The sequence below is a fragment of the Raphanus sativus genome, chromosome 5 (assembly GCF_000801105.2).
Source record: "Raphanus sativus cultivar WK10039 chromosome 5, ASM80110v3, whole genome shotgun sequence".
In the NCBI taxonomy this organism is placed as follows: Eukaryota; Viridiplantae; Streptophyta; class Magnoliopsida; order Brassicales; family Brassicaceae; genus Raphanus; species Raphanus sativus.
Window position 1 is genome coordinate 9807960 of NC_079515.1, and position 12391 is coordinate 9820350.

The 12391-nt window shown below is 30.3% G+C and overlaps 2 protein-coding genes across 2 annotated transcripts; both read right to left on the bottom strand.

Annotated features, from left to right (window-relative positions):
* Positions 1 to 1066: 1066 nt before the first annotated feature.
* Positions 1067 to 3395, bottom strand: LOC108805293 (peroxisome biogenesis protein 22-like). The gene is made up of 8 exons (XM_018577302.2): positions 3104 to 3395; positions 2650 to 2859; positions 2516 to 2563; positions 2284 to 2340; positions 2095 to 2196; positions 1691 to 1756; positions 1502 to 1603; positions 1067 to 1409 (listed from the first exon to the last, which is right to left on the bottom strand). Exons 1-8 carry the CDS (start codon positions 3218 to 3220, stop codon positions 1305 to 1307), a joined length of 807 nt encoding a protein of 268 aa, XP_018432804.2. The 5' UTR covers positions 3221 to 3395; the 3' UTR covers positions 1067 to 1304.
* A 1281-nt stretch (positions 3396 to 4676) lies between these two features.
* On the bottom strand, positions 4677 to 5780 carry LOC108859821 (cyclin-U1-1). Its single transcript, XM_018633733.2, has 2 exons — positions 5279 to 5780; positions 4677 to 5054 (listed from the first exon to the last, which is right to left on the bottom strand). Exons 1-2 carry the CDS (start codon positions 5662 to 5664, stop codon positions 4808 to 4810), a joined length of 633 nt encoding a protein of 210 aa, XP_018489235.2. The 5' UTR covers positions 5665 to 5780; the 3' UTR covers positions 4677 to 4807.
* Positions 5781 to 12391: the final 6611 nt, after the last annotated feature.

Sequence of the window (12391 nt, forward strand, 5' to 3'; positions counted from 1 at the left end):
CGAGGAGCATGTGAAGTAGATGCTCTAGTGGCGCTTGTGTCTTTCTTATATTCTCCAAAAAGCTTGACCAGCGTGCCACGTATATACACCAAGTTCCATTTGCAAGTGTCTGGATCTAAAATATTGTAACAATACTCTAGAAAAGCAAACTTCAGCCGAGGATCAAGAACTGCCGCAATTGGTAATATGTCACTGAGCTCTTCCCAGTATTTGTTAAATTTTTCTTTCATAGCTTCCACCATTTCACAGACGACTCGATCCTCTGAATCTTCATGACGTCTCAACCAACACTTAATCGACCACACTTGCATGAAGTATACGTTTGCTGTCGGGTAAGATGAACCATAAATGAATTTTGTGACTTCAGCAAATGGTTTCAGTAGCTTGTAGATCCGTTCTGATCTGTCCCACTCTAGCTCAGATGGAAAGCTCTTGTAGGTTCTATCAACTTCTCTAAGATTTCTCAAAGCGTCCTTAAAAACAATAGCCATTGATAAAACAAGTGTGTGAAGTTTCAGCGTGTAGTCACATCTGAAACCAGACACGTTTAGGTCATTTCAGCTGGAAGTCCAACTGTTTTAATACAGTTTTGATAATAAAAAAACCAACAAATACATATTTTAATTATGAAAAGCATTTCCATAAAAAAAATTGAATATCAAATAAGTTAACAGTGTCATTTTTTCACCAATCTTAAAATAAAATATGGACGATCAATTAATTAAAAAATGCACAATATTTACTTAAACAAATATTAGTCAGTAACTTATGTAGAATTGAAATTAGTATACATAAACTCCTTTGCCCAAAAAAGTATATATAAACTCCTTTTTCCTTTACACCAAATGGAATAAAACTCGTTTCCCTTCTTGACTAAAAGATAGTCATTTTCACAGTTACTAAGATTACAACACCACCTTGGGTTTATCAGTCATTTTGACCAATATTGATCCAAAACTGCAAACTTCGAATTTATGGAGGTTTACAACAAGATCTTCCTCATTGACAAGTAAACCGGATAATTTAAAGCTTGCCGGAGTCCCCAGAGTAAAAAGAGACGCAGACAAGTACAAGTGACTTTTCTGCTAAGTTGATATTACAAATACATCCACAAGGAACTCTCCCAGCGTATTCTAAATATCAAACTTCTTTTAAATTTCGGGACAAATACAAAAAAAAAGAGTAACTTTTCAACTTCAGTCTAAGAAAGACTTAGACGAGACAATTTATGCATCTAGTGCGTGCTTCTGTTAGGAAAGTGAGTCTCTGTTTTGTTGCGTATCTTTCACCTCCTTGTCTTGGCATTAAGCACTTCCAAAGAACTGTTCTATTGACTGTGAGCAGAAAACGTTGGGAGCCGTTCGTTCTGGTTTCGTCTCAGAGACGTGAAGCTGATATTTTATGAACCTCTGCAATTACGACATAACAGAGACAAAAAAAACAATTTTACTAATATGCGTATAAAAATGTAAAAATCAAATAAACAAGGAATGGACTTTACAGCTAGTTGTGTGCTGATTTCTGGGTTTGTGTCGATATGCCAATCAGGTTCTAGTTGTCTAACAAACGAAGTTCTTCCCATCTCTGTACTACAAAATAGGACCTGCAATAATTTGTTCATGTCACAAATACTGGAAGTCTTTATCTTGCTGCAAATCTTTCTGAGAATCATAAGTTTGAATGAGAGTACCTTATCTTTGACCAAACCACCAGATGTGAAAACGCCTGCAGTCTCTAAAGCCTGTAGAACTTTGGCCTGCATATTAGTGCTCAAAATGTGAATCTCAGAACCACTGTTAATAAACATGCTTGCTTAGCCAGCCACAGAAACAGAATATATGCAGGAATGCACACACATCTCCGGAATTTAGATTTGCCAATGAACTTGGCCTCTTCATCTAACAATGTAAATACATGTGCTTAACAACTCTTCTTATCAGACATTATCCAGTTTTTTAACTCTACTAGAAAAAATAACCACGTTATGACCCCACACTGCCCAGGTTTTTAAGCTCATCATGGTTAATGATTGACAACAAACATGAATGATAATTGAGAAGGAACATTAAATATAGAAAAGAAGTTGTTACTCACTTCGCTTTCGTCGTCAACAACTCTTTCCATGAGATACAAATCAGAATACTTTGTAATCTCTAGAAGAACTTCCAGGACAGATGACCTCACTGTTGCTTGTTTCTACATTAAAAAATGCTCTAGTCAGGTACATACAGACGCATAAAATTCAAAGAAATTTACATGAATATCAAAAGGAAATATCACTACTTGGAGCTCTTCTGGACTTGATTCCTCAAGAATGACTCCAAGAAGACGGCATGTTACCTACAAATGCATATTAGACAAGAGTGTGAAGCTCAATACAATAACCAGGCTCTGACCAAGTGCTTCCATTTATGATTGTCGATGATTTAATATGATCAAAGAAAAAAACATAAGAAGAGCTCAAACCATAAAACATGAAATCCACAACATAATCAAATAATGAGATACAATTTACCTTCCTGCCTTCACTAAGCTTCTGCCTAACGATCTGCCCCAGTGTAGGCTACAAAAAAAAAAAAAAGGAAGTCCATTTATAACAATATAAACTCAATACTGGCGTAAATGAAAACAAAAAAAAAAGAATGTTACTTTGACAGGCTGAAAGAAGTGATCAACGACATCTTGCACTGCGTTATCCTCATCAGCTGGGTTCGAAGGTAGATTAGAGTGAGAGGTTTCAGGTGGCTGCATCCTGGGTTTTGGCTGCCTTCTTTGAGGTTCCCCTGTTGTTCTCAACGCCCTCCATGTGAATATCACAGCTATTGCAAGCCCAGCGATTGCACCAACAGATCTTGAATCCTAATTACAAAACCCAGTAATAGCTAACACGAATCAAAACTACATAACACTAAGCAAAGGAGTTCTAAATAAAGTTTAGATTTTTTCTTTCTTTCTCAAGTCGTTAAGTAACAGCTAGTTTTGAGCTGAATCAATTCAATTTCACTAATAGTCTCGGGTTTCAGATTAAACCGGCCCGAGCAGGAACTCGAACCGGAGTTAGATTCCAGATCCGATTGCAGAGAGAAAGAGATAGAAAAAGAACCAGATTGCGAAGAGATGTAGACAAGAGGCTAGACATCTTGAAAGTGACGTAAGCGCTTAATCGTTTGATTAATCGAACGATCTCTTCCGTAGGCGACGAAGAAGACGATTCCGACATAGTTTCCCCGCTTTTCCCACTTCCAAACCAAACCAAATCCAAAATCGTCGTCGTTGTCAGAACGAGAAATCGAACAAACAGATTATTTTAAAGCATTTTAAGCTTTCGGTAGAAAATCGAGAGAAGGAAGGGCACAATTCTCGAGACGGTGACTTAAGACGGAGAAAGAGACAACGATGAACTGTACTTTTCCCGTAGAACTAACAATCTTGGGGATAGTCCCCCCCAATCAAAACGACACGTGTCTATTCTCATGCGTGGCAATAGATAAGCGTGTGAGACCACGATTTATACCCTGGGATGCGGAAGATGGGATCTTCGGCGATCCTAGAAGGAATGAAAACGATGAGTTTTGTGTTTGTTTTGTCGTCTGAGGAAGTTATTTTACATGAATAATAGCTTGTTCGGGTTTCAAATTTTCGGATTCATTTGTTTCGGTCCTATTCAAATATTATAAAATTTCAGGTTAGATTAGGTTCGAGTTTAGTTCGATCCAGATTTTAGTTACATGTCCAAAATCCGATTGAATCTAAAACAGTTTATACTATTTCTAAATATTAGTTTATACTTAATTAAATTCAATATATTTATTTATCTGGTTTCCTAAAACCATATTTTTTTCTTTCAAATAAATTTTGGGAAATTAGTCTGACAAACCAAAACCTTATATGAATGAAAATCATACATAATAAAATATAATCATATTTAAATTTAACAACTACCAACTCTATAAATCTAGAAAACACTAATTAATTACACTTCAAAAACAAACTTAATCATAATTGAATTTCAAATGCAATTCTCAGAATATAAAACATTAATATTAACCAAATACCAAAAATATATATTGGAGTAAATATTTAAGTTAATTATTCATGTAATATATAAGTATTTTAGATGTACAACAATATCTTATATCTTAGTATATTTTGGATATATATTAGGAATTGACATCATATTTTGTATAAGTTCTTTTTTAAGATTTTGAATGTTTTGCATTCTATCAGATATTCATTTAGATACCGGTTTAGTTCGACCTATAATCCGAAATACCGTAAAATAAGACATATTCAATATTTATATCAAACTCGGATCAGTTCATATTCATTTTTGTCGAATGGATTCGGTTCGAATTTTCGCGCTCGGTTTATTTGCCTATGCCATACCATAGACAGTACAACTAAAATCCCAATTGTGAGAAAATTTAGGAAACAAGGTTTTTTATTTCAATTTGGTTTCCTTTGCTACTTGAGCTATCACTGCGTATCTATACGTGAAAAGGACACAGAGAGATGAATATGCAGTACAAAGCTACATGAAAAAAATGTTGAAATAAAAACTTAAAGGAAAGAAATAAAAACGATATCTTTGTTGAAAAGTACAGCTATTTAAATCATTATACTTAACATGATAAACTGCAATAACAGTCTGCTAAACAAAAATAGATGATATTTGGTTCTCTTTCATAAATAAATTTGAATTATACTTTTGAAAATTTAATTTTTTCACATTAATATATCGATCGATTGATAAATTTTTCTGTAAACGCACACAGTTCAAAAACAGAGAAAACGTGTGTGGTAACGGCTAAACATATAAAGATGCCAAAGAAGATGCATCTGATAGAGTTTCTTGCACTGGTCCATTATCTTGGAGAGAAGAAGTATGGCCATTTAATAGCATCTCTTTCTCAAGGTGAAAGCAATAGCTCTCGAAAGCTCTAAAACTCACTGTAACTCTGAAGTCAAGGAGGAACAGAAGTTCCAACTCCATTCGGTTCAAGTCTGCATTGCTCACACCTCCCACCCGTGCATAGAATTCGTTGTTGTAGTGCCTGTATATGTAGGAATCTCAAAAATTCAAAATCAAGAGACTGTAAAATTGGTTATACAACAAGAAACTTGATATAATTGGTTATAAAGCCAAACTCATTTTATATTGGTTAATCATAAAAGGTATTTTCAGTTTTCAAAAAATCAATTAACAATCACAACTATATATAGTTTTATAATCAGTCTAGTTAATTCATAATATATGAGAAAATAAAGAAAGGCTTACACGTCGTCTAGCATCTTGGAAGCAATCATGACACAAGTGACAAGAAGTCTATGAACATTCAAGGAGAGAACCAGAGAACCAGGATGCTTATGAGCCAACCGGTCTATGTACGCATACCCGACCACGAAACACGACGGGCTACATTTTGTGTACTTATATATCCTCTCAAGGTACTTGCCTATACTTATGCTAGGCGCTCTTACGCCGTGAAACGCCTCCAAACTCTTCCCGAATCCCTTAGTTTGCTTAGCTAACCACTCATTCCGAGCGACTAGCTTCTCCATCACGTGGGAGATTATAGTCAGCACCCTTGGAGTGGCGGCCTCCGTTGGTAGATCTTGTCCCACGACCAGGTCCGGTTCATCGTCCCCGGTTGAGGCTAGCATGGTGGGTTCTCGTTCTCGTTAATGGCCCATGTCGTTCGCTTTTGATGTGTCTTAGCTTGTAATTGGGTGGTGGAGATACGATTAGTTTAAGGAGCTTACGTGTGGATGTTATCATGTCTCGTCTGACTTTTGAGCAGCTTGTGAGATGAATTTGACACGTGTCGTCACTTGGCGAGAAGATAAGATTCTGATAGTTTGGTACTTACCGAACAAGACAAATCCATCTGACCATGTCTTTTAGCATCTCCAACATCACAGGTGATTGAAAGCAGTGCAGCAGATTACCAGGAAAGTGGTATGCCTACAAGATTTGTAGTGAGCGATTTTAGCCATGGGAATCGAATCCTGAAGTGTATTCTCTACAAGCAAGGAACGAAGCTAAGTTGAGTAATAAAGAGAAACTGAAGCGCACGTGAGCGTTTTTCTGTTCTATTTTTTTTTAAATTGTTACAAGATAAGAGTTTTGATCAAAAAAAAAAAAAAGATTCGACATGCATCTCGCAAATTAAGCAAGAGCTGGCGACAACTATGAGTCTATGACTATGAGTCTATGACCCATTACCATCACCAACGACGAATCACTGAGTTTTTTTTATTTTCCCTAAAACAGTTTCTTGTCGGAAAAGTTAGAAAACTTTTTATGTTTGTGTTTACAGTTCTTTTTTTTTCTTATAAGTGAATAGGGAAAATCAACATGTTGCAGCATGGCCGCATGCCGGGAACATTGGAGAACTGCTCGAAGAATCTTAGAAGTAATGAAAATGAAGAAATAGGGTGGAAAGACATGGTGAAAACGTGAATTTCTTGCTGCAAACTATGGTTACTTTGAAATGTAGCATGAAGATTTATGGAACGGTAATCTCTTTGACTCTACTAATTGAGCAAAATAGAGTTGTCTTATTTCGGTGGTTTCTACTGGAGTAATAAAAAGAGAATGACAATCGTTCTCAACTCACTCTGAAGCGTGGTGCTTTTGGATTAATATGAAGATTATCTCATTTGAGATTCATCTATTCCAGAAGCAAATATGAAGTTTTTATATGAAAAATCTTTAGTCATTCATACGCAAAATAGATGTGTTAGTTTATTTTGGATCTGTACTGGTGTATCCTTTTTCTATACTATTTTGTTGGTTCTCATTATTTAGAACTTTTTGTCTTGAATGATTAATAATACAATTCAGCGACAAGAAGAAAGACATGGTGAAAATATAGTAACTTTACTTCCTTTTTAACATGTTTAAAAATAAAATTTCTAGCTATTCTTTTTATAAATAAAGTAACAATGGTTACAATATTTCTTCATTCTCTGTCTGTCAAACTTTAACTAGTACGAGATCTTTTGGAATGGAAACCAAAAGTAAATCCATACGGACTTACCTTTTAGGTCAAAAGTGGATAATATCATAGTAATCAGATAATAAAGAGTTGGACATGGGCTTACACAATCTCAACAATATGATTATTAAAGAAACTGATTCTTCCTGGTTTGTAAGTTGTAACAAGAAAATTCGAGTCTTTTGCCTGTAGTTCTTCAGACCAAAGATTGCAGACACAAGTTAAAGTATTCATCTCTGTCTTATCATAGAATAATTATATTTCCTAAATTTATTAGATTAGTGAGTAAACTTTTGCCTATACACTAATAACGTTTTAGCATTGCATGAAGATGTTCAAAATATATGAAAATTTTAGAAGTTATTCTGATATATAGTTAACAAAAATGGTATGTGTGAAAGACAGAAAAAGAAATAAAATGCAAATAAAAAAGACAGTTTCACCTTTTTGTTGCTAATCCAAACAATGTAAATAGTCTTTTCCAACGTAAATTGACTTCAGGTAACTAAATGCCTTCTATACATTTTTTATCATTAGACCAATATATAATTCGTTGGTAAAGAAAGTAGTTTCATTTTTTTACCGGAAACCTAAACAATGTAAATAGTTTTTCCTAACAAAAATTGAACATGAGCAACGGAATACCTATTAGACACTATTTTACCACTAGATTAACAACTTGTTCGTGAAAATAAACCATCGAAAAAAACAGCAAAGAGGCTATTAATTGAAGAGTTGAATATAATTTCAGTTGAGTTTGGATTTTGAGTTTGGTGGTCTGATTTAGTATTTCAGACATATTAATTGAAGAGTTGAATATAATTTCAAATTTAAAGAATAAACCTTCTTTCTTTAGTTTCAGTTGCAGAACAGTTTTTATTTGGATTTTTAACACTAACCCCTCAACTAAGTTTATTTTGGGTAAAACCCCTCAAACTAAGTATTTAACGAAATAACTCTCAAACTAACTTTATTTAATGAATTAAACACTCTCAGGTCATAACTACCAGTACTACTGGTAAATCTTTAATTTAGGGGTTTTTACAATAAGTAAACATAGTTGGGGGATTTTACCATTAAAAAAATCCAAAATATAATAAAGTTACTAAAAATTAGTAACTTTAATTTTCAAAATTAGCATTTTTAAAAACTTTATATAGATATATAAGTCTGATTTTTTTTAAAAAAATCAACATTATATATGTATAAATTAAAAATGTAAAAACCCAAAAATATAAAAAATATCTAAAGCTTTACCTGTATTAAAAATTATCTAAAAATTAAAAAAGAATTGTGAAAGACAAGTAAATATAATAAAAAATTATATCTTATTTAGTAACTTTAATTTTCAAAATTAGCATTTTTAAAAATTTCTATAAATATTTGAGTCTGTTCTTTTTTTAAATCAACATTATATATGTATAAAGAAAAAATGTATAATTAAACTTATACATATATAATGTTGATTTTATAAAAAAAATCAGACTCATATATTTATAGAAATTTTTAAAAAATGCTAATTTTGAAAATTAAAGTTACTAGAGAATATATAATTTTTGGTATATTTTCTTGTCTTTTACATTTTTAGTTTTTAGATAATTTTTATTACATGTAAAGCTTTAGATAAATTTTTTTCTATTTTGGGGTTTTTACATTTTTTAATTTATACATATATAGTGTTGATTAAAAAAATAAGACTCACATATCTATATAAATATATGAGTCTGATTTTTTGTTTTAAATCAAAATTATTTATGTATAAGTTTAATTATACATTTTTTCTTTATACATATATAATGTTGATGTAAAAAAAGATCAGACTCATATATTTATAGAAATTTCTAAAAATGCTAATTTTGAAAATTAAAGTTACTAGATAAGATATAATTTTTTATTATATTTACTTGTATTTCACAATTTTTGTTTAATTTTTAGATAATTTTTAATACACGTAAAGCTTTAGATATTTTTTATATTTTTTGGGTTTTTACATTTTTAATTTATACTTATACATATATAATGTTGATTTTTTTTTAAAAAATCAGACTTATATATCTATATAAAATTTTTAAAAATGCTAATTTTGAAAACTAAAGTTACTAAGTTTTAGTAATGTTATTACTTTTTGGATTTTTTAATGGTAAAACCCCCCAACTATGTTTACTTATTGTAAAAACCCCTAAATTAAAGATTTACTAGTAGTACTGGTAGTTATGACCTGAGAAGGTTTAATTCATTAAATAAAGTTAGTTTGGAGGTTATTTCGTTAAATACTTAGTTTGAGGGTTTTTACCCAAAATAAACTTAGCTGAGAGAGTTTAGTGTTAAAAATCCTTTTGTTTTTGATATATATACCCATTTCTTAAAGTTCTAGTTATGAGCTTCATAAATTATGTTTTGTTATAAAACCGAAGTTATGAAAATATGTAAACTATACCGTAAAGTATTGTGATAACAGTTTCTTGTAGTTTTGTTGTAATATCTCAGAAATTGGGTCCATGGACCATGGACTAAATGTAAATAGGTTAAGTACAACCAACACGGGTTGGCCTAGAGGCGAGTTGAGGTAACAACCAATACGCTCTTCGCAGGTTCGATTCGCGTTGGCCACCGGGGTTTCACATGGTCCCTCCGAGCCTCCGGGAAGCCGCCGCTGCTGTAAAACCCTCCGGACCCTTAGTGGTTCAGATTGTGGGAGCGGTGGTCGGCGATAGTCGGGTTCCTACGGGAATCCGGACACCCGGATTAACAAAAAAAAAAAGGTTAAGTACTCCAGCTGCCAAGCAACATCATAAAGTTTCAACCAAAGAGAAGTGAGATTGGAACATCGACGGTGGCAAGAGTTATTGCTTCTTGTTACTGGTAGAGCAACCTCATAGGAATTTCAATCCCAAATGATCAATTCAACATCTTCGTTTTATCGTTTTTAGTGGCGAAAACTAATATTTTACTTATTATACTAGGATAAGACCTGCGCTTTGCGTATGGTGAATTTATATGAAAATTTGTATAAAAAATAAAATTTATATTCCTAATCGAATTAATATTTTTGGCCCTTAGAATTTTTTTTTTATTTTTTTGTTAATTACATAAGTTGTTTACTGATGAGCTGATCCTAGTTTTAAAAAATATTTTAGGTCAAAAATTCACTTATCGCATAAGAACCTAACGTTTAGGCCAAAGAATCTCATGCCTACTATTTGGTTTTAATGAAACTATGTCATTTCGGTTTTATATCATAATTTAGCAACTTAAAAATTAGTTATGGTTATAAGAAGTTTACGTTCACGTGCTAATCATATCTATCTTCAATTTTTTTTTTCATTTTTGTTATTGCTCGATATAAATATTGATTTTGAAGTTTATTCTCATTTTGTTCTTTTGTTTTGGCATGAGATAGAAATGTTTAAGATTTAAAATTATTAAAAAATACATACTTAGGTTAAGATCTGCAACTTGTGCATAATATTTTATATTTATTACTTATTATATATTTTTCTGCATATTATGAAATAATAAAATAATAATATAACAATTATATATTAAATAACTAAGAAATCAGTTACAATTATGTAATAAACCGGCGTGAGCATATAAATCAAACAATCACTCTTGTTTGTTCGCAATAATTTTTGGGTAAATATATCAAAATAATCAATCTTATCTATGTATATGATGTATAATTAAATTTAAATCATATTAACATAGATATATAGTATACTTTTAATATTATTTATTAAATGAGGTTTCTACTTATATGATTTTATGATTATTTGCATATTTGTGTCCCAAAATTTTACACCAACGAATTATTTTTTAATGTGGGATATTTAGTGGTTTCAATAATTTATAATCATTTAGAAAAAATAATAAAGATTTCAAAATTAAAATATTAACTTTTCAATATATGTTCAATGCAGATATCAAAATATAAGTATGCATTTCCATATGATGTATAGTTTAATTTAAACGATATGAAATATATATGTATATATATATATATATATATATATATTAACACAAGAACCTATTAAAATAAAATTATTTATTCATAAGGTTTTATAATCATTGTATCTTATTACATAAAAATTTAGACCTTGATCACAAAATTTTATGTGATACTTTTAACAGTTTTAGTAATTTATACTCGTTTTGAAAAATTCAAAATACAACATCTACAAAAAAACTAAATTTTTATTATATGATTAATATAATTGTGTAATTTATTTTAATAATAAATAATTTAAAAATGATAAAAATATACACATTGTTAGCAAATATTTATTATTTAAATTCATTAATTTCCATATATATATATATATATATATATATATATATATATATATATTAATCGCATTAGATAATTTGTAGGTTTTATTTAAGAAAATAATAGATAATAAATTTCAATTTGATAAATAGATGGTCTATAGTGAACATACTATATAATATAATATTACATAGCAGTTTAATTTTAGACTAACAAAATTCTCAATTTATTCTCAAGCCGTTACGTAAGCAAAATTAGCATTCTAATTACGTGATAACTTAGCATGTCACTTTTTTAATTAGTATAAACTACAAGATATAACTTTTTAAATGTTTCTATATTAATATATAGGGAATTCCAATTTAATATTATTATTGATGGGCCTTGTAATACTCATTGGCTTCATACATTTATGTTTATGAGACCATTCATCATGATAACAAAAGTTTGGTGCTTAATGTCCAATACTCTTATGAATACTCTTTATTAAAATATGTATGTTTATTTTTAACTAAAAAGCATAAGAAACATATAAACCCTTACTGAATCTAAGAAATTACAAATTTAACAAAAATATAATCGAACTAATCATAAACTTTGAACCAAATATGAATTCTAGCATTGTCCAATCTAATCTATTATAAAACTCTCAAAAATCCGTACTTTTTTCATTGTTTCAAATGGGTGACGCCAATTAAAAATACAGATCAAAGAGAACAAATGCAGGTCAAGTAAATTATACAGAACAAATGAATATCAAAAACTTATCTATAATTAACAGAATCATCATATTTGATTGAATGTTATAAATTTTAAATATAATGTAAGTTAACCATATAAAAAATACTGATTCTAATTAAAAAGAAAGAAAATGAAATAAAAATACATACATATGTTATAATATATATGTTGAAAAATAAAGTTTTATTGAATATTATTAATCATAAACTTTTAACTTATTTGTAAAATGTTATTTTTAATATTAATTGAAAAATAATTAAAAATATTTTAATTTCTTTTAAACATATTAAATGAACTACTAATCAAATACATGGATTAATAAAATAAATGACATAAATATTAAATTAATTAGTAGTTTATATCAAAATTGAACTCTTGCTTG